Source organism: Helicoverpa armigera, chromosome 8 (assembly GCF_030705265.1).
Source record: "Helicoverpa armigera isolate CAAS_96S chromosome 8, ASM3070526v1, whole genome shotgun sequence".
Classification (NCBI taxonomy): domain Eukaryota; kingdom Metazoa; phylum Arthropoda; class Insecta; order Lepidoptera; family Noctuidae; genus Helicoverpa; species Helicoverpa armigera.
The window spans coordinates 12,760,563-12,786,691 of NC_087127.1; the positions used below are offsets into that span (position 1 = coordinate 12,760,563).

The window sequence follows — 26,129 nt, forward strand, 5'->3', positions numbered from 1 at the left end:
GGACATACTTTTTACGACTTTGAGAGCTGATATCTCAAAAACCGTTCACTTTAAGAAAAATGTTTTTTAGAAAACATTATATCATTTTAAAAGACCTTTCCATTGATACCCCACACGGGTATGTACATCGAAAAAAAAAAATTCATCCCTCAGTTACATGTATGGGGGGCCCCACCCCCAATTCTTTTTTTTACTATTTAGTGTCATATTTTTGTAGCGGTTCATACAACACATATTCCCATCAAATTTCATCACTGTAGTACTTATAGTTTCCGAGTAAATCGGCTGTGACAGACGGACAGACGGACAGACGGACAGACGGACAGACGGACATGACGAAACTATAAGGGTTCCGTTTTTGCCATTTTGGCTACGGAACCCTAAAAAGGAAAACTAAAATGTCTTTACATAATAGCAGTATTTCAAAGACTTTTAAACTCTCTAATAGATTGTTTCGGACTGGATCGAAAACAATACAGTAGGTAGCTACCCGTCCCATCTTTTTCTATGTCAAAGTTAAAAGTGTCAACGTATTCTCCAAGAATTCTCATTTCAATTATGTTAATGTTTTCCACTTTGTTTACATTTCTATGCATTAACACTATCATTTTATGCGCGGCTCCGTTTTTACTCTTAATTACAGCTGCAGCCGCACTCTTTACTTTAGCACCACCATTAAACACTCCGTTTAAAGCAAAAACATTTTTATGTTTCACTGGATTTACTTTTATAGTTAAAGTAGTATCCCTCTCTGCTTCTTTTATGTGGAAACTGGGATTTATTGTTATGTTCTCTACAATATTATTTACTCTACAGTGAAAAGGTTATGAAAAAACAAATGAATAATGTTTCCATTTTTTATTTCTTTACAATATATCTTTATTTGTTCTCAAATATTTATAAAACAAGAGAGGCTTAAAATCTACATCGATACCTACATATACATAAAGACTAGTTTGTACAAATCCTATACACTAAACTTAAAATAAATCAAAGTCACAATATCTTACAAAGGAGCTAATGCTCAGAAAATTATGTACGATCATAAATAAAATCTTCTTCAAGCTTTTATCTTATTATTCCGTCTGCTACCTCAGCTTTATAAAGAGTAATCGGGTGGGTTTCTTCTAAGCTTCGTTCCTTCATCCATTTTGATTTTCAGTCATCTTGGGAAAACATTTTAAACCAACACTTCTTGAAGATTTTTAATTTAATGTTTGCTCGCTTCTAATTCTTTTTCTTCTTTCTTGTCTAATACTGGAGTCATTTCCTCTGCAAAGGCAAAAATAAGTTAGTATTTTGTAAATACGCTATTATTATCTTAATTTTTTACGATATTTATAGATTCGAAGTTTACCTGGATCAGCTTTCCTCTTGTCTTTGTAGTCGGGACTATCCCAGGGTTGTCGGTCTGCGCTCCCGAATATAACGTAGATGAGGTTACATCCGATGCCTATTGACGCAAACAGAAGAAAAACTATCCGCCAGCGAGAGATATCCGTCTGCAAACAATATTTAAGAACATTAATAGAGGTACATATAATAATGAAGCTGAATATTTGAGCATAACATACATATTAAAAACTCCCAACTTACCGGATCATTTCTGAGAATAAAACTGGTGATAACTGGAGTTATAATGCTTCCAATGCCTCCAGCGAAGTTAGTTAGCGACAATAACACCCCAGCAAATTGTGGTGATAAATCTAAATGGTTTACCTGAAAAAAATAATTAAGTATGAATAAGAAAGAAGTAAATATTTTTATGAATTTTAAATAGGTGCAATCTGGCTGGAACTAAGTTGCTTACCATAAATCCAGCAGAAATACATCCAACCAAGAAGAACACAAGAACTAATAAAGCTACAACTATGTTCTTGTGTTCGGGTCCCAGAAACGCGAGTGCTATAATTCCGAGTCCACCTCCGAACATAGCTGAAATAATAAAAAAAAAAACATTTTAAATATTGTAAAGAACAAATTAAGGAACCAGTAGACCATTATGGAAAAAATAATGTGGAAACTTATGATTCTAACTTACCTAATGAATTGAAGATTTTTCTGCAGGTACCAAGGGCTAATATGCCTCTGTTGTATATCTTCTGGCAGAGTATACCAGATCCTATGGAGCCAAACCACATGCCCACGAAAGGTAATGCTGATAATGTGGCACTCTGGAACCAAATACATTCGAAATTAGTAATATTGTAATGGTCATGCACAGACTGAACTCCAGTAGGACCAATATGGTAACAAATAGATATGAGTGAGTATATGCAATAGGCGATATCATAAAATCTATACAACAATAAACCGATTCAAAGGCTACAAAGTAACAACAATTATTCGGCACAGACATAGCTTCTTAGTGATTTTTAAGACATTGTACCTTTATGCAGCATACTTACATTTCTCAAAGAAATATTCATGCCTCTTTCCAGGTAAGTGGGAAGATCGACAAAGAACAATATGAACACAGCACTGCCGCCAACGTGTGAAGCGACAATGGCCCATAATGCTCCAGACTTGAATATTTCCTTCCAGGGTGTGGGTTGGCGACGCTGGAACATGAGTTTTTCTTATTAAAAGGATAGTTCTTCCTTCACAGAATTTTATTGTTGGATGAAAAAATATAATGAAAAAAAATCGTTATCCTATTCCCTCAGGCAAAAATATTTGAGGAGTGTTACGTAGTATCAAAACATTAGAATGTCTTAATATAAAGTAAAGGATTTACAAAATTTCTGCATAAACTTACTTTATTCTCACTACTAGTATCAAGTCCCATTTCGATATACATCTTCTCCTCCTCAGTCATCATGGAGTGCTGTCCAGGAGTGCTGGCTGAGAACCAGTACCACATGGCGGCAGTCAGGAACATGATGGCAGATGTCACGTAGAAGATCATCTTCCAGCCGAGCGCTGTCTCAGCTAGCAGTCCTGATAGAGGCATCGCTATTATTGTGCCTACTTGGGAACCTGGAAGTTTAAATAGATAAATGGTAAAGGAATTTGAAGTAGTAAAGGAGTACAATAATAATTGTTGTATGTTAAGAAAGCTGTTCCAACACTGTTTTACAATAAGCTTAGCAATTTGTATGAATTATCAAAGTCTTCTTTAAATTCATTTTACATTACTGTTGCAAATATGCAAGTAGATTTGTTTAACATAACTCATTATTCCATGAGTACCTACAAGAAAGACTTTGTGCAACTTCAAGACTCACCTGAATAAACTATACCAGTGTAGGTGGTTCGCTCACTGGTTGGTAGCCACCTGCCGAGGAGTGTGTGGCTGGCTGGGAACAGGCAGGCCTGGGTCAGACCCATCATCACGCGAGTCACGCACACTAGAGGCCAGCCGCCCTGGAACAGGTAGCGTTATTATATAGTCTAAGACTAGAAGTAATTGTCCTGGTTGGTAAGTGCATATTTATCTTATAAAGAAAAAAACATTAACCATGTAAGTTCTCCTGTCATCCGAAGGATAGTTTGATTCTTGACAGACAATGACAAAACTGGCCACTGGACATTTAAGCCCAATTACGCTTTAATATCCCATAAATCATAAAGATAGTCAAGTTACATCAAATTAATATTACTCACTCTAAAATTTCAGTAACAATCACCCTAGAATCTGAGTCGCAATCCCAACTATCCTTAATGCCGAATAGTTTCAAACTTCAGGATAAGACTTGGCAACTCGCTCTAATTGAATAAGGAAGGGATCGCTCAAATTAGTTTTGCGAGATGCATCGTCTTAGTGACCAAGCCGGGTGACATAACGAGCGAATTATGTAGCTATGGGAGTTATAACTAAGTTATGGTTGTGGTCCCATGTTAGGACGTAACATAGCGCATGGTAAATAGAATATAGTCATGTGATCATTTCTTAATTATATTCCTTTCTAGACCTTTCGACAAACATGTTAAGATTTGAATGGTAAACCTTAGATAATAAGAACTTCTGTCATAATCTTTTCTTGGTAGTAATGCTTTTCTTACGTACCAAGACCCATATTTTCGCACACTAATTGCGAATGAACTTACCACACTAGCCAAAGTTGGAAAGAGTCCCGTCAGACACCCGTTGGCCAACAAAGCGACCAATAAGATGGGTTTTCCTCCGAATCTCTTGGCCAGTACACCAGCAGGAATCTGCATACACATGTAGCCCCAGAAGAATGATGACAGGATCAGACCTTGGATCTTTTTGTCCCAATCGTACACCTAGAAAAGAAGAAATAAACTTACTATATTGAGGTCACATATAAAAAATGTTGCGTTTGAAAGAAATAGAGCATTTCCAAATTAAATACAAGCAAAAACTACATAGTATACGTAGAACACGTTGAATAAAAGTACTACATAATATGTCGACAGAAGTAGATATTTCCCATCGTCAAACTTTTCCACAATTTACATTACGTTTAGTAAATAGAAAGATTTAAGTAAATGAAAAGATAATATTAATATGTAATTAATAATATCTCCTGATATCTTGCGCACGTACCATTGATACACATTAAAATATTTGGACAGACTTATTTAATAACAAACTTATCACTTTGTCATTTTTTAAGCGTCATTATAAACTGATAATATACTAAAAATAGCGTATGCAGTACCTGCCAGTGTAACAAACTGCATGAAAAGATTTAGGTAATACTTTTTATCTAATTCACATGGCATAATTAGTAATTATGTTAAATTATCAGAGCGCAATTTGGTTTTGACGATGATATTTCTACAATAAGTCCGTACACTGAAAAAATGCCGAAGGAAGCCGATATGCCAACACGTGTTGGTGCTGGTCAATTTTAAAAACGCTTACATAAAAGGCAACAAAATTGAGGCAACGTGAAGCAAATGCAACTGTTGCAGGATGGACCATCGTCAACAAGCCCTAAGGTTGTTGTGCGTCAATGACCATACTCTAACTCTGACTAAAGCAGTAGACAAACAAACAAACCTCGGCCGTAGAACCGTTATGGTGTTTATGATCTGTCATGGCGAGGATGGCGACGCCCATGCTGCTGCGAGCCAGCAGTAGTGCCACCATGCAGAATGACATGCAGATCATCTGCACGTGTCTGACGCCGAAGCCGTAGTCTGGAATGGGAGGAATGGTAAGAATTAGGATGGAAATATAAGGTTAGATCATAGAGTAGTTGAAAGTCTTGAAATAGCAGAAATTGATAATCAAGGTGAAGAGGGTGATGGAGACCAACATTTTAAAAGGTGCAGCAGTTTTTGGAATTGGTTTGGAAGATTCCCATGCTCGCATGATTATTAAGGTGGCAGCAGTAAATAAGGTTACCTAGGAGCATCCTCGAAGGCAGCTTAAACCATACTCTGCTTTCTAAACTCACTAAACTAAAAATTCTTAAATCATTAGGTAAGTGTAGATATTTATTATTGTTTAGTAGTAGGTACCAATAATGACGACGTAAATGATAAGTTCATGAAGGTAATAAAGTAAAAATCAAAACTATTACAAAAAGCACTAACGATTGAAAACAAATTAAATAATCCTCCAGTGAGAATAAACTTACGAGTATTAAAGGAAATCCAATAAACGATATGAGAGAAAATAGCGGCCAGTGTGAAGGGATTAGTTTTTAATTACTGGGTATCGGGGAACCGTCACGTATTGGACTTTATATCGTTAAGTAAGCGTTGAGTTGCTTCGATAGCTTCTAGTGCAGAGGTTATTATTTTTAACGCTCTATTTATTGAAGCAAAAATTGCATGTTGTTGTGTGATAAAGGTATTTTGTTTTCGAATGCATGGCTAATGCAGTAATGAGTTAAGTTTCAAGTATATTTAGGACTAACATAAAAAGTGTTTAGTATTTTCTTTTACCTTTAAATGACAAAGATTCCTTCTCAAAGGAACTATACTATTATAAGAAAAGCCATGTAGATATTAACAGATGAATGATGACGATGGTGATCAACAGTTAATTTTATTTATTTATTATTTTATACGGTAACGGAATCATTTAAAACTCAAGTCATGACTGTCGAGTAAACCACAGATGTTTACCCAATGGAATGATTGGTGAACTCCGATTATTTGCCTAGGACCTGTAATCGATACTCGTGTTTACTTCGGCTCGTGTAATCGATCCCAGGCTTATCCCGTTTGCTCGAATGAGTATTGTAATATGTTGTGTTGTTCCTCAAAAATATCGACGAGAGGATAATGTGATTGGCATTGTTTGATCGAACCTCTCTTAAGGATTGATCGATTATAAAGTTCTGTGCAGAGTATTGAGATTTTTAATCAATTATTGGAACTGTTACAGTTTTGAGAATTTCAGTTTTAGATTTATGCATAATTCAGATGTAAAGTTTAATTGAATTGTGTTTATTAACTTAATAAAAACTATTAATTGCTTTAAAATTAGAGTAGTTTTATTCACAAAATTAAAAATTAATTCTATTTTTTCATAGAAATACTTAACTTATAACAAGTAATTAATTTATTTCAGTAATTGATTTTTTAAATGACTGATAATAAAAAAAACATATTTACGTTTATGGGTCCCGCCTTCTGAGGCTTTTCTCGCAAGTTTGTCCATATTTTCTGCCATTTTCGTCATCTGTGGTGTTGACTCCTCACATCGCTCCTCGGCAAGGAATGACAACCCAGGAGCACAACTAACTTATTAGTATGAAATAGTAAATATTACCACTCAAACTAATTGCAACCTTATTCCTTAGGGTGTAAGGTTGATGTTTGAATGGTAGTAGATCGTAGAGTTTATACATTTGAGTGACAGATGTTGTAAGTTTCTATCAGAAAGTCTACAATAGCGGTATTAATGAGTATTTAACATCGTCACTATTATGGAATATTTTGTGATGACAAGTCTTTTGTTATATTTTATGGGTCTGCTTGATAAAAACATAAAAATATCCCATGGCTGATAAAAAAACGATTACAACCCATGACTAGATCTTCTACGAGATCAAAATTGTCATAGTAGTTTACTGATTCCTGAAAAAGATGTTCGGTATTTGTTATTTTTAGTTTGTAGATATCAAATATTGACACACTTTTGTAAGAAAGTTAACAGAGAACAATATTCCTCAAATTAGAAGATTCCTTCTTTATTTTAAATTATATCTTTATAACGGAATTTCCCTTGAAGAGCAAAAGGCGTCAATTTCTTGCTACATTACCTCAGTGTAAAAGAAAAGCTTGCTGAAGTGAAATCGTTGTAAGTGACCAGGAAAAGAGGGTCTGAGTAAATCGGACGGCTGATAAAGGATTCTGCTTTGAAGGCTTAGCTCTGCTCTGCATTGTTCCCTTTTTATCTAGACTGAAAGGGGAAAAACTAGGCAATACTGGTATTATTTCCTTGTCAAATTCGTTTTATGTAAACTGATACAGTGCGTTCTTTCGTTTGTTGTCTAAAATTATTAGTTTACGCGTAAATGAGTGTACGCGTGTTTGGTTTAAATGCATCCTAATACTTTTTTTCTATCACTTTATTTTGAAAATAGATGTTCCAAACTTATTTTGGATATGACAGTATGTTTCTCTTCATGAACTCTTGTATGAACTATTATATTACTGCAAAATCATGTTTGTTGTTTGCTTTTTCATGGCATAAAAGATGAGATGAGGACAAACACTCAAGTTAACAGTGTTCATAATAGTGAAAAGATAAGTATATATTTAGAAGCTAATCGCTAAGATTGTATTTGTCTGAATGTTTGCTCTGTGCTCCCGTCACAGTAACCTGTTTAAACTTAAAGATAATTATTATGTGTGCATTGTCCACATAATATACATTATTATTGTTACAGGCACTGTTAATAAATGGGTTTTATGTGAAATTACTAGTTCGGTATGATAATATATTTTTACAAATTATACATTTATGTAGACAATAGCTCCCATTGTGTAAAGTCTTATCAAGTCACCTGACTTATTCAAATTAATTTCAGTTATTGAAGTCTGCCTGTAGGAATTTATTGGATGAAAACCCTTGTCAAGATTGGTTATGCATCCTTTAAGTTGATTTATTCTAAACAAGTGAACCTGGCATGAAAAACCAATTCTGGCATTTTCACTCAAAGGCCATTATTTCTTTTTGTCTGCAACTGAAACATAATTATACATAAACAGTAAAGCATTTTTGTTGCGGACCACTTTATTTGTAGAATGATTTGCTATCACCCTGTGAACAGAATAAGTTATACCTGTCATCATGATGTTGCACGGGTATTAGGGGACTGAGGTGAATCAACTTTTAAATTGTATAATATATATGTAGCTGTTTGATTATTTCTTGTTAAAATGAACCTATTTATGTTATACTTCGTTCCTAAATTAAAGTAGTACATACTCAGTACGTTGGAAATAATATGGACTGACCTTTACTTCAAAGTTACGAACATTAACTTTCTAAATATCAACAGAAACTTCTTCTTTTAAGATTTACATAAGTAAGAAAATAAGATTATAAATCACTTCATCTACAACCAAAACGAATGATTTCAATTTAATAAATTGGAAATTTTAGCTACGATCGCATTTCTTGCAAATATGAGCTTAACTTACCAAGTGCTTGAAGCACCAACTTGACTCCAAACTATTAGTCTAATGGAAGGGAGAAATCATGCTGATTACAATATGCTCTCCCACAAAATGGCTAGACCACTTACCGACTAGTGGTTATTTTGAGATACTTACATAATAAAAGGGTATATTTTATACCCTCAGCTTCAGTGGAACATACTTCGTAAAGTAGTTCTGTAGTGTCATGGGTTCGTTTTGGGATAAGTAAATATTGGTATATTCTAATGTAGGCAATGTATGTACTCATGAGCGAAGGGTTCGAAGAAAATATTCTAAGACGTCTTTTGCAAAAAGCCTCTTACTAATTCTTCTGCTTGTAATAGTGCGGCATTATAGTAAACTAGACTCTAGGAAAAAAATGCCTAGTTTAATAAAGGCATAAAACAATTCTACCTCATTTACGGTACTAATAGTCTTACCACTAATGCTACTACGCAATATCGTATGTTTTCCTTCTTAAGCCCTATCGTCTACCTTATCTACTACCTTATGAACTCGTGGGTGTGGCGCGATTACAACAAATATTGTATAGTAAATAACTGATAAGTCTTCTGCAGTTTAATTGTATAATGACGTACGATTTTGGGCACAGGAACTCTGCATATTTAGAAAATCTATGACTGATGTCCATCTACAGTGTCAATCGCTACTATATCCGAAGATTGACAGAAACATCTTGAGTTGAAAGCAAGTCTGTATTTACTGAAAATCAGCAACCATTTGATGTGCTTAATAAATAATTTATAGGCAAATTTCAAGATCTGCCTCCTGGGATTGCATGTGTTTAATTAAAGCCATGAGAGGAAATGTTCAAAAGGAAAACAACAAATTAAAATTATCATTTTTTAATCATCAAAATAATATTTATAATACCTACTTACAATTATTAAAAGATCTTAATAAGCTTCTCACATTAATAAATTAATACAACTTAAATCTAACAAAAATGAGTTTTCTAACTATCTATCCTAATTTATAATCTACTACAATAAATAAGAGAAGAAAATTCAATATCTAAGGAAACAACAAATCACTTGAAATATCTTATAGAAATCTACTCAGGAACAATGTTTTAAATCTCCAATTATACCTACATTATTATATTTCAGTACTGTTCCACCATCGTTTAAGAAACCTCATAGTTTGATGGTGGTTTACTAACGTCAGTCAGTCGGTCAGTCTTATTCTTGATTCTTCTGTACTTTTGCTTTCTATAAGGATGTCTTTATGATTCTATCGTTTACTGCACTGACTATTTCTGGAGATTCTACCACTGCTGGCTTCTGCGGTCTCTTGCCACCTGAGAAGAATAAATTGAAATTAGGAATTTGGTTATAAATGTCTTAAGATTTTAAAGTATCATTTGATTTTTTAAGGTTTGAAAGTATTAGACCCAAAATGAGAATTCAAAACTCTTGATACAAAACTGAACCAAATACAATGAACTATAGCAGAATTTAGAACAAGAATGGTAGTCATAGCTTACCTCCTAATAACATTTTCTGTAGTGTAGAGCAGGGGGCATCGATGCAAACGCAAAGGATGAAGGCAAAGATGAAGGAAATCGAGATATCACCCATGAATCTGTACAACTGTGGAGAAGAGAAACAATTACATTACTACATATATTGATTAAATAGTATTCTGAAGATAGCGTTAGTGAGCCATACCCATTTGAGATGTGGCTGTATTAAAACAATAATAAATAGAAATGGTTAGCCTGATAATACTAAAATAATAGCTGAAATGGCAGGTACAGAATTTAAAGATCATTGTAAAAATCAGAAAAACCAAGAGTTTGAACTAACAAAAACTGTTGTAGTAAGTTTTTTTAATAAAGATACTTACATTATTTCCCTCACTGAAGTAATAAGTCTTCATCCAGGTACCGGTGGAGGTGTAGATGATGGGCAGATGGATCAGGTACATGGCGTACGAGAGACGAGCGGGAAGCTTCCAGACTTGAAGAGAGAGGAACCAGTTGATAGGACCTGAGAAAAAAGAGAAATACTTTGAGTACCTGATTGCAATGGCAAAAGAAAGACTACGCGAAAAGTGAAAGGGATACTTTAATGGAGAAAGAGGACAAAGAAAAAGTACTCTCTGAACATCAAAGAGTTTAATGATTGTTAGTGTACTAGTTAGTTTTTGTTCTTCTAGTGAGAAAAGTAAACTTTACGTAAGCCTTTTACGTCGTAAGCTTACAATATTAGCTTCGTCTAATGAATTCCCGTAATCCGACTTCCCCATTAGGCTACGTAGGAATAATGGCTGCTGATAATGAGCAAATAATTTATTTACAACTTCGTTGTATACAAGCTTGTTTACTTGATCCTTTGTTGTTTTATTTTGTTTGGGTGTCTAATAAATACTCACTATATAGAAGCAGTTAGTACATTTCTATTTTATATTCAAATTGTTCATCATTTTATTTTTTCTTAATTAATGCAGTCAAAAAGAAACAACGACTTTGAAACTGTTTAAAAAGGCTTTTAAACTCCAGAATTAATTAAAACCAGTTTCTTTGTTCTTAGTTTTCAAGACCACACTTAACCCACGCAAACCGAACGTTTATTAAACATTCATTTTGCGAAGCTTTGCATGTTGTTGACGTGTAACATACCTACACCTACGTGTACTTGTATAACTTACAATTAACTAATAACCTAACCACGATACTGAATACATAATATTCATTAACAAAACTGCACGCAACACAATATCAAATGTAGTCCAGCTTATTAAATATTAATTTTCAAATTAACTGTAATTTAATTGGTTTCTAGTTAAGTTTAACAGGAAATTCATTTCCATATTTTGTATTTACATTTTGAAATATTTGATTCCAAAAACAATTATGCTTTGTAATTATTTAGGCTACATTAAAATTTGGATTATCTATATAAATATTTATTTACTGAGGTATTGGTTTGTTTGACTGAACGTTTCAGGAACTACTGGTTTAAACATTTACACATTGTGAGAGGCTTTTTATTCTAACACGTGACAAAGTTCCCACGGGATGCAGGTGGCACCGCTGACAGAAGTTAGAGTTTGATAATAAAAATGGATTCTTACCTCCATAGCCATGTACGCATGCAAAAATGAGCCACCCCAAGCCAATGGCCCAAATAGCCCGCATGTAAGCATTGAGGAAGTTGTCGAAGACCTGGGCTGTGTGATCAGGCTGCATCACAGGGTAAATGGTGAAGATGCAGAAAGCCATCATTGCGAACGATAGCATCCACAGAATCGCCACATTGAACTGAAATAATGAGACAATGTTAATTTAACCTTCAACATGCAGCTCTAATAAATAAGCAGTCGAGTTAATATTGCAAAGATCTCTAGTGTTCAACATGAAACTCACCTTAGATATCCTAATTTTCTTGTCTTTGCACAAGTACAACAGGTAACCGTAAATCATTCCCACGAAGAATGGAGGAGCTCTGGTCAATGTATTGAAGTAATAATATTGGACATACTCCTGGAACTGGGCCAAACGCCTGAAAACAAATGGATCTGATTAGATATAGTAAATACAGAATAAGTAATGTATGACAATAATATCAAGGACGAGGCACAATTTCGTTAAGTCGAATATGATATTATCATAATCGCAATTAGTGAAATCAATGATACCATGTTTGTTATGCGTGACAAAATATATGACTGTGCGTTTATATCAACTGATAATAATTTATTATGGTTTATAAGTTCCAAAATATTATGAAATGCTTACCTTGGATTAGCTAACGCTGCAGAGTAGTTATTTAAGAAGCTGTACAGTGAAGATGAGACGAGAGAGAGAAGAACGATAGCGGTGAGCGCACACCAAGCGATGCGCTCACGTCCGAACAGAAACACGAGGATAATTGGGCAGATCAAGTACAACTGCATGTCCACTGATAGATACCAGGTTTGAGCTAGACACTGAAAAGAAGAGAATAAAGTTAGCTTTGAACGTTTATAAAAATTAAGAAGATTACAAAGAGTCAAAATATAACGTTGCTTACAATTTCAAGAGGGTTGACGTAGTTCTGGATATGCAGTAAGGCAGCCCACCAGTACTGCCTGCAGTTTTCTGCAGCATGAGCCTGGTTGATCCAGTAGGGTCCATCGGAGACGTGGTTGAAGAGAGAAGCCTGGAGAAGTACCATCGTCGCCAGAAGTGGGAACATCCGCAGCAAACGATTTAAGTAGAATAGGTGGATGGTCTTGATGAACCGAGCTGTAAGTAAAATAATTTTGTTTAGAATTATATGGGAAGATTATTACAGAATTCATTGATGTTTTGAATTTACAAATCAACATGAGCTTGCCATTATTAATCATCCAACAATCGTATCTAATGCCTAATGGTCATTATTGTGATAACATCTAATACTTTAAAACTATGATCGATTTCGTAACCAGATTTATTAAGATAAAACACTGTAGAAGTATAAAGCAAATAATAATATTTTTCCATTCGGATTAAAGGGCCAGATTATGATACTTACTTCTAGTGATTTTTCCAATACACGTGTAAACTGCCAAAATGCCACTGAGCATGAAGAATGTATCCACAGTAATTGGTGCTGAGTTTATCCATATGCCTCCGAACGAGGTTAACCACTGTAAAGAAAACGATAAGTTATATTAAGTCTATGACTTGGTAGTCTTTGTTGTAACCCATTATGTAACTCATATCACTCATCATGTGAGAAAGTAGTTACTGATTTTAGGAGTAAACCCCGTGAAAATTTACAAATAAACAAAAGACATTTGAAAGATACTCACGTTCATGATATCGCCAACATTATGAACGAAGCCAAGCAACGTCATACTGTAGGTGTGGCCAACGATGACCCACATCATGGAGAAGGCTCGGATGCCATCAACACACTCGAGGGCTCCGGGTGCTGACTTGAAGTTCAGAAACCGACGGGTGTTTGTGTAGACGGAGAATGAGACGAACAAGCCGTTGATGCGTGATGGAGCTGTGAAGACAATTATTTCTATTAGGAGTGCTTTGAAATATATTGTGAGTTTTAAGGTCTATACGTATTATCTTTAAAGAAATCGTATTCCAGATGTCTGCAACCTTGTTATCACTTGTTATTAAGATTTGTACACCAGATAATAAATACAAACTGTATTGCAAATCAAGTCACGTTGATTTCGTAATTAATATCACGAGGTTTGTTATCGTTCATGTGTTTTGTTAAACAACTAAGTAAACGTCACAAAGACTGCAGTAACAATAGACTATTCGATTTTCGCATTCAGTGGGTCTTGACTTTGATTGATTTGTAAATGTCAATGAACTTACCTCGTCTAGCGATCTTGTTTTGATACACGTCGTAACCTGTACTGAGTAAGACGAGCAATCCGATGAAGGAGAGTATAGATCTGAAATGGAAAAAATAACAAATGAATATTTGCAAAATCTTGAATTAAAAAAAGATCAAAAGGGAGATAGAGACGGCATTTAAAAGAAACAATACGGATAACAAAACAACTTACATAGCAACATAATCGGCAGCAACAAAAGGCTTGTCATTGGGCAATCTGCAGTAGTACTCCTCAAAAGTAAAGTTGAGGAAGGGGATTCTAGACTGGAAGAAGTCTACGGCTTCCGTGGGGCTGCACGCTTCAGGAATGCAGACAGACAACATGGCACGTTGAGACGCTGCTATCAACAATGGGAAGAATCTGCAACAAAACAAATAATAGTTTAAAATTATTTCGTCCAACAGTTGTACAAGCTATTGATTTTGAAGGTGTTTTCTTAACGATTAAAGAAAGTAGCTTGTCATGAATAAAATGGGACCTTCAGTCTGCACGATTTCCGAATTTACTAGATTACTGAGAGCTTTATTATCACTGAAGGTCACCTGCATTCACTTCCTTAATTAATTATATCGTTATCATTTTCATTGATAAATGGACAGTGATGTATTTACCTAGTTTCCGGAGTTTCTCCCATGCCAGTTATTCCCATAACATAATTCTGCAGTCCTCTATAGTCTTCCATTTCACGGAGTGTTTTCCTATCAGCTTGGGGGAATAGACCGGGTGGGAAGACAATTTCGGGCCACTCATCAGGTATTAGGTCAGGCCAGTCCTCAGGTCTTGGGAAACCTTCGGGGATGTCAATGTACGTCTGGTTGATAGGGATTCTGATCGTGCAGTATTTCCCTTGGAATTCTGTGTTGTTGACGAACTGGTGGATGCTGAGACATTGATGGTAATCTCCGAGGTCATTCCAGTTGCCGGTAAGGAGACCACTTGGGATTCTTCCACTGGCATCGAGAACTGAAACAATATTTTTGTTATTGAGAAATACAGAAGCAAAGTCTGAATGGAATCTTCTTAGCTTACAAAAGACCTAGCTTTTAAAACCATTCGGTCCCATTTATTGTTTACCTAGTAATTTATTTAACAGGAATAGTTCTGGAAACCTTGATGTTTGAGGAAGCTAAATGTAGTGTGTTCCTGTGCTAACTACCGAACTATATCCGAGTAAAGTTAGGCCATTAACGCGGCCATCGGTACTTCGCGTAATGATTCAGTAGTAAACTATGTCGCTATACAACTAACTTGTGATTAACTACCAACACTTAATTGCAATATTAATGAAACTTATTATATACAAATACTTTCGATACAGCTCTGTCCAATATGTTAATGGACTTAAATATTGATGTTTAAATCTCATGTGGGATTTCTGTTTTACTACCTCTAAATGTTGCAGGTTTAATAAAATTGTATTATTTTAGTTGAGGGAAGTTCGTTTTAGTTTCATGCCCCATTAGATTCTTGATTGTTATCAAAAACTAATTAGCACTATTCTGTAATCTTCTAATCACCGAACAAAGGTGAAAAATGTGTGATTTCCCATATTTGCACGAACGTATTGTCGTGTAGATCATAATCACTACTTAGTTCCTGAAGCGAGTGAATCATTTCAGATAATTAATAATTTTATCGATTAGACGAATTAATCAGCTGAACAGCACGTGTATGTAGCGTGTATTTTTCAGTCTAAACAACATTGCAAAATATTTTGAAAGCTATGTAAAAACTGGACTTAAAATTTACAATCCGTGGTACTTTGTTTATGAAAAATGGACTGCCTGTTAAAAAAAAAAAAACCCTGATGATGATGAAGTAAATAATTTGATTGAATCATACGATATTAAAGCTTATAAGAATTACGGCACACCTGTAAGATTATCAATTTAAGTGGTAGTAGGTAACTACCATACTTGTTCGCTTACAAAATTTCATTGATTGCAATAATCTAATCAAAAAGTCAAAAAGTGTAAAGCTTGTAATGCAATATTAATACCATACACCTGTTTTATGATAACTATGATTTTTCAAAACAAAGTAATAAACTTTAAGCTTTGTGTCGTCATCAATAAACACATTACACAGACTAAGAAATGCATTTTATCGGTTTCACCATTCATGTATTTCCGAGACAAATGATAATAATGACTCAGTCTATTTAGGTTGAATAAACTTTGCATTACTTACACAAATTTTTTGAGGCATATTAACTTGATTTTGATTTGAATTCGTTCCGAAGTGATTTTATTGCTTCTTTATTTTGGAATCACATCCTTATCAGTTGGCAGTAGCTTATTTATTAGTTAACGTAATATATAAGGTTTATTATATGTCTTACTCTTTCAATTGTTTTGGTGTTTAAAATTATATTATATTGTTATTGACTTGTAATACATTACATGATAGATACCTAGCTTAATGAAACCAAAATAAAAAATATATTTTAAGTTAGTCAATAAATCGTAAATATACCCACAAAACAAAATGCTTCAAGATCTTAACCAAGATATCTTAAAACCTTTAAGCTGGTTCACATTGTATAATGTAACTTAATCAGCACACTACAAAATATGTATACTCACATTGATTAGCCAAGCTATTATTCGCCAAAATCGTCAACTGCCTGATACACTTTTCTGAATCAAGCACATTCTCGTACAAATCCTGATCAAACGCACTCCTGAGGTTAACATCACGACCTTGTTCCCTACCAAACACTACATTTACTACTAACAGAACAATAAAATAAGTTAATGCACCCATCGCGTCCAAGTCTCTTCGAATTCTACAGCTAGTATGAGGAATAATGGCTTACAAATACTTTTTATATTAATTTATCGGGTCGGATATCAGATTATTTGTTAGCAGATAAGCCGGTAATCTCGCTAATTTATCGTAATCATAGCAGTTATTGAGTGACGTATAATTTGCTACTGCTATCTCTCGATGAGGGATTTCTTCGAAACTTATCATTTAGTCGTGATTATCATTCAATAGGCATGAAAAAACTGACTAATTTGTATGGTGTTTCCCTATACTAAAAAGTAAGTTTTGCAAAGCTGCACTAAATTGATCAAAGCGTACGTGACGTCAAATACGATATTCAGCCACTTATCCTATAACCTCATAAAGATTGCATATAGCACTGTACTGAGATGCCAAATTACTAAGTAACAATATCACTCACTACATGACTACTGTAACAATTTGAATTAGAGAAAAAATATTTAAATTCGAAAATTCACACCAAGCGATACAATAGACCAGTGATTAATTCAAATTCACTTCAGGCTACTCGTTGCTCTTGCCGCTTGCCTAACATCTATTTTTTTTTATTTTAAATCACTCATTAAATCGCATCAACATGTGCAACTAGGTTAGCTTCTAGTAAACAATACTTGAATTATCACTCTTTTTGGAACCGTTCAAATAGCTTGACGTTTCAAAAGAGTTCTTAAAAGCTCTTAACTCTTATAAGCCAATATGACTCTTTAAATAAAACAAATAATGTGTTTGTGTTTAAGCCTGAGCCACGATTCAATCAGCTTACTATTTCAAATCAATATGCCAATCTTGATATTGAGATATCCACGAGGAATTCCCTACGCATAGTGTCAACAAAAAATTATGATCATTTTGTCTACCATCAAAGACATAATTTTAAAAAGATCAATTTATTGAATGAATCATTCGTTAATCTTAATCAGCTAAACTAAAGATATGCATTATCTTTACTGCACACAAGATTATAATTTGAGTCGACAGTTTATTTTTAGGATTTTATTGTCTTTAGCTTTATTTGTTATTGTTTTTCAATAAATTGATGATTTTTTTACCGATGGTGAGTCATTTTCTTTATTTTTAAAACTAGGTACAGTTACCGGCACGGATGTCGGGCTCTCGGCGGAAGAGTGGGGATAGCTTTGCGCACCCGTACGCATAAAGCAATAAGGCAGTAAATCGCTTGTGCGCAGGTGAAGGTCAGGGCTCTACATCCGTGCCGGTAACTGTACAAAGGTGTTTTTCGAATTAGGAAACCGAATGGTTCTAATAATAGATAGAGAGGTGAATGACAATTGACGTATCATATCTAATCTGTCTTGAATTTGATTTAAAAATTTCATTATATGTCACGAAGTGGCAATAGACCAGTGGGGTGTTTAGTTGATTTCAAAGGCATAACTCTGAAGAAATCTGATAATAATTATTTAACAACGATCCATGGTGGTTAACACTTGTACCTTAGACCCTATGCCCGATATCACTACCCCCCTAAATCATGTATTTTTATTTATATGTGTTTATAATAAATAAAGTGAGATTTAATAGAATAATACTTATATTTAAACGTATTGTTTTGTCTTTAATAATAATTCGATTTCAGAAATAAGTTGAGAAGATACCAAATTATCAGCTAATAAAATAATAAGCCTAAACACTGATATAACGTAATTCAGAGCCACTTAGTTGTGTTTTCTCAATAAACAACAAAAATAACATTACATAATATAAAAATAAATATTTTATTGTAACTCTTTCTTGATTAATGGTGGATTTCAATAACCTATCATCTGTTTATTTGCTTACTACAGATTGGATTTTATCATGAACTGTACACGCAGTAAATAGAGTGTTAATTACAATCGGCTGCAAATACAATTATCTCCAGACGATGTATTTATCTTATCAATTACTGGAAGATCAGCCACTGATTGAATGATTCATTTAATCTATAGGAAAACACTAATCTTCACCTGTTGTGTGCAAATGTTATTACAAGTATTATGTAACGTCCACGCCACATGGCCACGCATTATACCAGGTGTTACGAGAATATCTTTTAAATATTGTAAAAGATCTTTTCATAATAACTATTTAAACTCCTTTCGACATTAAGTTATTTTTTAATCCTAGATAAGACATAACTATGTACTTAGTAAAGTTAATTCTCGATTGAATACATTATTATTTGAAACTACAGGTTACCTAGTCAAAATATATACGTACGTGAAGTTTCTGAATATATTTACCAATACCAATATTATTGTAAGTGCGTATAACAAAACACACGTGTAAGTCTTAATCCTAAGTTACTATGTATGTGTACCAAAAACAATGAGATCAAGGACTTTCATACATTATATTATTATAAGCATATGAGCTTCAGCTTTGTGCTTTCCTAGAAGGAATTATTTCCTTCAATAGCGGCGTATAATCTGTAGCTTTATGTTCTGTGCTCATATATTTCGCTTAGAGCAAACTAGCAAGTTGTGTGTTATTGTTGATGAGTTCCTATGTTTGATAGTTTTAGCCTGTTACTCGTGGCTTTCGTTGGCTCTTATTAACCTAGAACGTTAATTGACTGCATTCAATACTGAATTATGAAATTCTTTCAAAAAGGCATCAAAATCGTTGTAAAACAATGTCTAGTAAATTGAATTAAAATATCTCTATAATTGTTGTGCAATTGTTCATACAAAACATAGGCGAAGAAAAACAGTTTTCAGACACTGAAATGTAGTGTGTCATAAGTGGACCAAAATTTATATTTTTAAACTTAAATAATTCACTTATCTGAATTACAAGAATAACTCTAATCACCTTAGGTAACACCAAGTCGTAAAGGTTTTCCTGCTACGAAAATGCGAAACATAAATTCCGCATTATGCCTTTATCAGTTAAACCTATTTGTATCAATAGTTCGAGCGCTAATCGACGTGTGCCATCATAGTTCTTGATAAAGGTCCATTTTAATATGTTATTAATTTAACTAGCAATTAAAATAGGCTCCATACATAAATCTGCAAGCATAATTAGACTTACTATATACTTATCATTTGACTATTTAGAATTGATTTTTCCTCACTGATGGCCGAGTGTTGAAACGCTACTCAATTTTAAATACAGCTTACAGCATTATACCTCGGCCACCCTTCTGCAACAGAAATACGTTGTAATATTTAAAATTAAGTAACGTTTGAGTAATACGAGAATAGGTTCTCAGATTTATCAGCTTAAATCTAAAAAGACTTTTCAGACTTTATGTACTGAAAAAAGTTTATGTCTTCGTGTAAAGGACAGATGTTCACATCCGCACCCTATAATAAATCACGACACACGAGATTAGTATTCTTTGTCCGGGACAAAGCGAGATTTGTCCCGGAAAGGAACCCTTCTCCCATTTCTGACATTCCGCACTGATTGTCCATTCCGTGGCCAAAATATAACTAAGTGGAAATGGCAAAACAATCGGGCAAGTCAGACGTGCGCGAAATTACAATCAGTTGCATAAAAAACGAACCAAAATAAATTATTTCAAAAATTGTTCTGTGAATTTTTGATGAATATATTCTGTTTCACAGTCGATGCATTCATTGACGTGGAATATAAAAGCGTTTACATTTTGTTTTTAACTCAAAAAAACGAACGAAACCAACTGTCAGTGAAATGTTTTATTGTGATTTCGTGGTTTTAACTGAGTTTACGGAATATAAAATACAGCAATTTTTTTTACAAATTTATTATGTAGTACCAATGTCCGTAAGAAAGTACCTAAAATATTGAATGTTTTGCTAATATAAAACGATGAAGAAATTCTTGTGTTGCGATTAAAGCGTATGAGCCGTGAAAGTAGTGTACAAACAAATTCCTTACTACAAAGGGGTGGCATTTTCGGAATTTTGGATCTAAGGCACTATGGCGCTGAGTGGCTAATAAAAATGACTAACATTTTATACTGAGGCTAATAATTTATGTACGTTAAAATTTCGGTTATCCCTAGTTGAACCTTAATTAAAATCATTAAAAAACATAATCTTATAGGTCACAGCAACTGAATGACACATTGAGCAGCACCTAAGCCGATCATATTTTTCATTTACAATCAAGAAATCACATCAAAGATCATTACAATTGACAAGCCTGAATTTTACATAATCATTATGAAACGTACATATGATTCAATCACTTATCAACATAGTAATCAAGTAATGGATTTACACTCAATTCCATCAATAAAATACATAAAACTTTATTTTGTGATAACCTTAATAGGCTGACTCATTTTATTTGTCATCGATTGTTTTTCTTTAAATTTTGGATACTATATTTAGAGTTGATAATCAATTTATTTACAATTACGACTGTTTGTAGTATCTCAATTCAGTAATAAAATAGTACCTATCAAGTTGTAAACATTTACTATGGTTGACTATCTCATGAACGGAACTTCAGATAGGTATAATTTCAAAACATGCAACGAGTAGGTACAGATTGCAGTAGAAAACTGATTTTATTTCATTAAACACCTACTGGAAGTAAAAGGGAAGTTTTTCATTTCGTCTCATTTATTTCAAGAAGTCGATACAGTCGGCAGCAATAAGTACGGTAAAACTCAGTAAGACGTGTAAAATCGAAAGTACCTACGCATTTGTTTTTCAGTATTCTTGGAAGCCAGCCTTTTTTCCTTATTCTGTAATCGTATTACTAATCTACTATATAAAAATAAGTCCGGTTTTCCTCCCTGACGCTATAACTCCAGAACGCACGAACCGATTTCCACGGTTTTGCATTCGTTGGAAAGGTCTCGGGCTCCGTGAGGTTTATAGTAAAGAAAATTCAGGAATAATCAGGAATAATTCAACAGAAAAGTGGGTAAATCGTTTTTCACATACAGCGCCATCTCTGATACATAGCATGTACTACAAACCAATATCCAACACTTCAAGTAGATGGCGCCGAGTGTTTGACAGCTACTCATTGTCTCTGCTCAGTTAATTTCATTCAAGCTCAGTGTAAATTATGTGGATCGTGCATTTGAGGTTAAATTCAACACTCTGTCCATTGTCCAAAATGCCTAGACAACGACGTGCGAGCATCGGCCGCCGCACAAGACATGCAAGCCAGCAACAAGTGTATTCAAGGAACTTAAGCGAAGAAAGACAAAATATAATAAGAGAAAATGACCGATTGAGACATCGCGTGAGCACACGAAGATCATTGGCATCATACAATCGCTTGGCATTCCAATATGATCCCACTGCAAACTACAGTGATGATGAAAATTTAGATATTGGACGAATGACGACTATATGCCGATATTGCAATGCGTTAAAGTTCAAAAGAGAAACGGCTGGATTGTGCTGCGCAAGTGGAAAAGTCAAACTGGATCCATTACTTACACCACCACAGCCACTGAAAACATTGTTCGATGGAAGTGATCCCGATTCCAGCCATTTTCTTCAACACATCCTTGAATACAATAACTGCTTTCGCATGACTTCCTTTGGAGCTAATATCATTCGAGAAGGCGGCTTCATGCCGACTTGCAAGGTAAAAGATACAACACACATAACCAATCACTCACACCAACACAATGAATTGCAACACATAACAACTGCATATACACCACACACTACACCATCAAACGATTTACAACGTATTCTTCAACAAATTTTAATGATTATTTGCAATTACAGATACAAGGACAAATGTATCATTTGCATGGTTCAATGGTGCCAACACCAGATGAACCGCATCAATTTCTGCAAATATATTTCATTTCGTCAATGGTGGATCAGTTGAATGTGCGGTGCAATATACAGGGAGCACAACAGTTAAAGAGACGAATTATTGAACAGTTTCAAGCATTTTTTCACGCTAATAATGCTGTGGTTAATATGTTCAAAACAGCATTGGAACGAATGCCATCGGATACGCACAAATTTGTCATAAGAGCGGATTGTACCCCAACAGGTGAACATGTGCGAAGATTCAATGCACCCACCGTTAATGATGTTGCTGCAATTATTGTTGGCGATCCAACTAAATCACGAGACATTGTCGTTAAATGAAATAAATATTTTCCTTTTCAAATATATAATAAAAATTTTTTTTTTCTTTATCTTTTAATCACCAAACGAAATGTTACATAAAACGAATCTGGTGGCGAAACGGAGTTCGCCGGGTCTGCTAGTCCTAAAGTGATTATTTAATAATCTGGTTCATAATCATCATTGTCTTTGTCATCAGTTTAGGTAAAAAATCATGTAGGTACTATGTACACATTCTTTAACATTTTATTTCCTGAAATGTTACCAATAATTGATAATCTATACTGATTAGTGACAAATTTAGTTTGGACTTTAAACGCTTACACAATTTCAATTCTTGTTTTAGGTATTTTATGTAAAACTAGCTTCTGCCCGCGACTTCGTACGCGGATCCTATCCCTTATGCCAGCGACTACGGGGTCAGCAAAATCAAAGATCTTCATTGTCTGATATTGAATTTTAAGGGCCCGTTGACTTGAAAACAACGGAATACGTATAACCATTAGAAACGTTCCATATATTTAATTTTTGTACTTCAGCGGCAAAAGCACAGCAGACTAAACAAAACGCTGAGAACTGAAGTGCAATAGGCGTGACCACAGGGATAAAAGTAGTGATTCTAATTAGCCCGCATTTAAGTTGTGTGTGGCAAAAATATTGCACGTATTATTACGAAAAAAAAAACATTAAATATTACTAAGATGACAAAGTCGTGGTGACTTAGTGGAAGTCGTGGTTGTTTAGTGGGTAGAGAACCAATCTCTCAAGTATGAGCGTCTGAGTTTGATTCCAGGTCTGGCAAGTACGTTCCAATTCCAATGCAACTTTTTAAAAGTTCGTATGTACTTTCTATACGTATATTTTGAGTACCAATGCCCGTTATTTGGAGGGGATGTTAAACTGTAGGTTCCGGCTGTCATTGAACATTCTTGGCAGTCGTTATGGGTAGTCAGAAGCCAGTAAGTCTGACCAGTTTTACCAAGGGGTGTTGGGTTGAGCGGGTGATCGGATTGTGGAGGTCAGATAGGCAGTTGCTTCTTGTAGTAAGGAGATAAGGGAAGACCTAACATAATTGGGACAAAGGCTCTTAAAATAATAACGACAATAATAATGAGATTATAAGCACCGCAGGACATCTGAGGCTGATGACGGGGAGTAGCGACCCCGCGGGGCTATTATACCGAGTGCTCCAGAGAGTATACTGTCCCCCATCTCCGGCCGGCCGGAGTGAACCATGACGGGGGTTTGCCGTCCAGAGTGAAGTCGCTAGAGCAGGGTTAGTAGCCCTGCTCGGAGGGTAGGATCGTCGTAGTAAGTGGCGGGTAGGCCGGTGATGCTGGACCCACAGGGAGCGCGTAATCTGCGTTTAAAGTCCGCCGAGGTATCCTCACCCTTCAGCCGCTCATGTCCTCGTTTATCAGTCAACAGAGAGTGCTTATCAGATTGAACCACTTTTGCTGAAACGTCATATCTGATCTGTATATGCTATAGTCTAGCTGGCTCCTGGAGTTCTACATCAGGTGTTTTAGATCTTCAATTTGTATAAGTCAATAGAAAGTGCTTATCAAATTGAACAACTTTTGCTAAAACGTCATACCTTTATATGCTATAGTCTAGCTGGGCCCCTGGAGTTCTACATCAGGTGTTTTAGATCTTCAATTTGTATAAGTCAATAGAAAGTGCTTATCAAATTGAACAACTTTTGCTAAAACGTCATACCTGTATATGGTACCGAGAAGCTGGGCTCTTGGGGTTCCACATCAGGTGTTCCAGATCTTCAAATTTATTATCTCAGCTGAAAATGGTCATCACATGAAACAATTTTTGCCATGGCACCAATTTTGTATCTCTTATAGTTTTGTTGGTCTGTTGAAGTTCTGCATCAGGTCTTCAAGTTTCGAAGATAAATTATAGCCTATATGTTGCCCCGACTTTATACCAATGCAACAAAGTAAAAATCATTGAAATCCGTCCAGTAGTTCCGAAGATTAGCGTGTACAAACAAACAGACATACAGACATACAGACATACAGACATACAGACAAACAGACATAATTTTTTTTTTTGGATTTATGCTCTATTACTGTTTCTGAACCCCACTCAATTATTATTTTTTTATTTTATTCAATGTACAGACAAAGTTTTTTTACAGATTTATTATATGTATAGATTGTAGGTTTTTGTTTAAGGATATAGATGATGACGCGGCTTTCAAAGAATTTTTTATGACTGTTCAGAATTCATAAAAAACGATCAAAGTTCTGTTCAACAACCTTGAAGGTTGAATTACGTGACTTCAAGAATGCAATGTATGACGAAAGTAGATAAACCAATTAAGTATGTACGTACTTAAAATTAAACAGTGCAAGAATAAGATCTCACTTGTGTACTTGTAACTGTAAACAAAAGAAAAGCAAGCACGTACACACAAAAAGAAATATAATACAGTTTAATTCCGAATGAAACAATTCCTCAGAGAGCCATACTTAACCTGTTCCCCTTAGAACAACGTGATGTGCTGACAGACTCAAATTAACTGTAAACGAAGCTACGAAATCCTAAAATATAAACAGAAAATATTAAAGCGTCGTACAAAGGTATTAAAGTAAATGTACGCGCCTTTCAGAGGTAATGAATATGACGAGCGCGTTGAATAAACGATGGTTTTCAACGTGTGGGAAATGCCGAGAAAATGAATACAGAGATAAAAGACACGAGGCGGAACGAAACATAGAAATCACATGTAATACACAAACAGTAACATACATCGACTGTGAGTAGTATCTCAATTCGTAAACAATAGTATCAAGTTGTAAACATTTACTATATCATCAACTGCCTAGCCTTTTCTCAATTATGTTAGCATCGGGTTCCAGTCTATACAGATACCGTTGAGTATCAGTGTTTGTAAGTAGTTGCTGCCTATCTGACCTTCTCAACCCAGTTACCCGAGTAAACTGACACTTCTTGTTAAAACTAGTTTTGTCAGACTTTCTGGCTTCTGACTACTCCGAAACACGTAGGAAGTTTTCATGATAACACAGTCGACTTAGCCACATGGGTGTAATGAGTGTTTTTTTTCTTATTTCTACACCTCCTAAAATATTTTACCTTGTATAAAAAAAAAAACAACCCTACAGATTCGTTTGAAATAATTTTATTTTCATTACAAAGGCGACAACAATTAAATCTCAGACATTCAGTGGTTCGAACAATTTAATTAATTTCAGTGTACAAGGAAACACCGTAAATAAATTGGAACGGACAGCCGTTCCATCAAAGCTGAACAAACATTCAAATCTTTTACTTTGAACCAAGTATTTAAACTTTCGTTATTAAAACGACAATAATTTAAAATTAAAA

At 34.7% G+C, this 26,129-nt stretch overlaps 2 protein-coding genes across 2 annotated transcripts; both read right to left on the reverse strand.

The window, feature by feature from the left end:
- Positions 1 to 886: 886 nt before the first annotated feature.
- LOC110379709 (putative inorganic phosphate cotransporter) lies at positions 887 to 6,699 on the reverse strand. Its single transcript, XM_021339470.3, has 11 exons — positions 6,541 to 6,699; positions 4,973 to 5,112; positions 4,051 to 4,230; positions 3,228 to 3,366; positions 2,759 to 2,979; positions 2,409 to 2,561; positions 2,042 to 2,174; positions 1,811 to 1,935; positions 1,597 to 1,719; positions 1,358 to 1,502; positions 887 to 1,272 (listed from the first exon to the last, which is right to left on the reverse strand). Exons 1-11 carry the CDS (start codon positions 6,605 to 6,607, stop codon positions 1,211 to 1,213), a joined length of 1,488 nt encoding a protein of 495 aa, XP_021195145.3. The 5' UTR covers positions 6,608 to 6,699; the 3' UTR covers positions 887 to 1,210.
- Positions 6,700 to 9,424: 2,725 nt separating this feature from the next.
- On the reverse strand, positions 9,425 to 16,745 carry LOC110379700 (O-acyltransferase like protein). The gene is made up of 13 exons (XM_049838155.2): positions 16,518 to 16,745; positions 14,544 to 14,895; positions 14,104 to 14,292; positions 13,910 to 13,989; positions 13,378 to 13,577; positions 13,098 to 13,212; positions 12,612 to 12,826; positions 12,338 to 12,528; positions 11,966 to 12,101; positions 11,674 to 11,860; positions 10,444 to 10,586; positions 10,082 to 10,187; positions 9,425 to 9,895 (listed from the first exon to the last, which is right to left on the reverse strand). Exons 1-13 carry the CDS (start codon positions 16,696 to 16,698, stop codon positions 9,807 to 9,809), a joined length of 2,184 nt encoding a protein of 727 aa, XP_049694112.2. The 5' UTR covers positions 16,699 to 16,745; the 3' UTR covers positions 9,425 to 9,806.
- Positions 16,746 to 26,129: the final 9,384 nt, after the last annotated feature.

Coding starts and splice junctions, on each gene's coding strand:
- LOC110379709 (XM_021339470.3), bottom strand. CDS start 6,607: ATGACGAAAATGGCAGAAAATATGGACAAACTTGCGAGAAAAGCCTCA. Junction 1,720..1,810: donor GTATTTCTGCTGGATTTATG/GTAAGCAACTTA, acceptor TATTTTTTTCAG/GTAAACCATTTAGATTTATC. Junction 1,273..1,357: donor CAAGAGGAAAGCTGATCCAG/GTAAACTTCGAA, acceptor TTGCCTTTGCAG/AGGAAATGACTCCAGTATTA.
- LOC110379700 (XM_049838155.2), bottom strand. CDS start 16,698: ATGGGTGCATTAACTTATTTTATTGTTCTGTTAGTAGTAAATGTAGTG. Junction 13,213..13,377: donor ATGTTGGCGATATCATGAAC/GTGAGTATCTTT, acceptor TTTTCTTTACAG/TGGTTAACCTCGTTCGGAGG. Junction 12,102..12,337: donor GCAGCGTTAGCTAATCCAAG/GTAAGCATTTCA, acceptor ATTTGTTTTCAG/GCGTTTGGCCCAGTTCCAGG.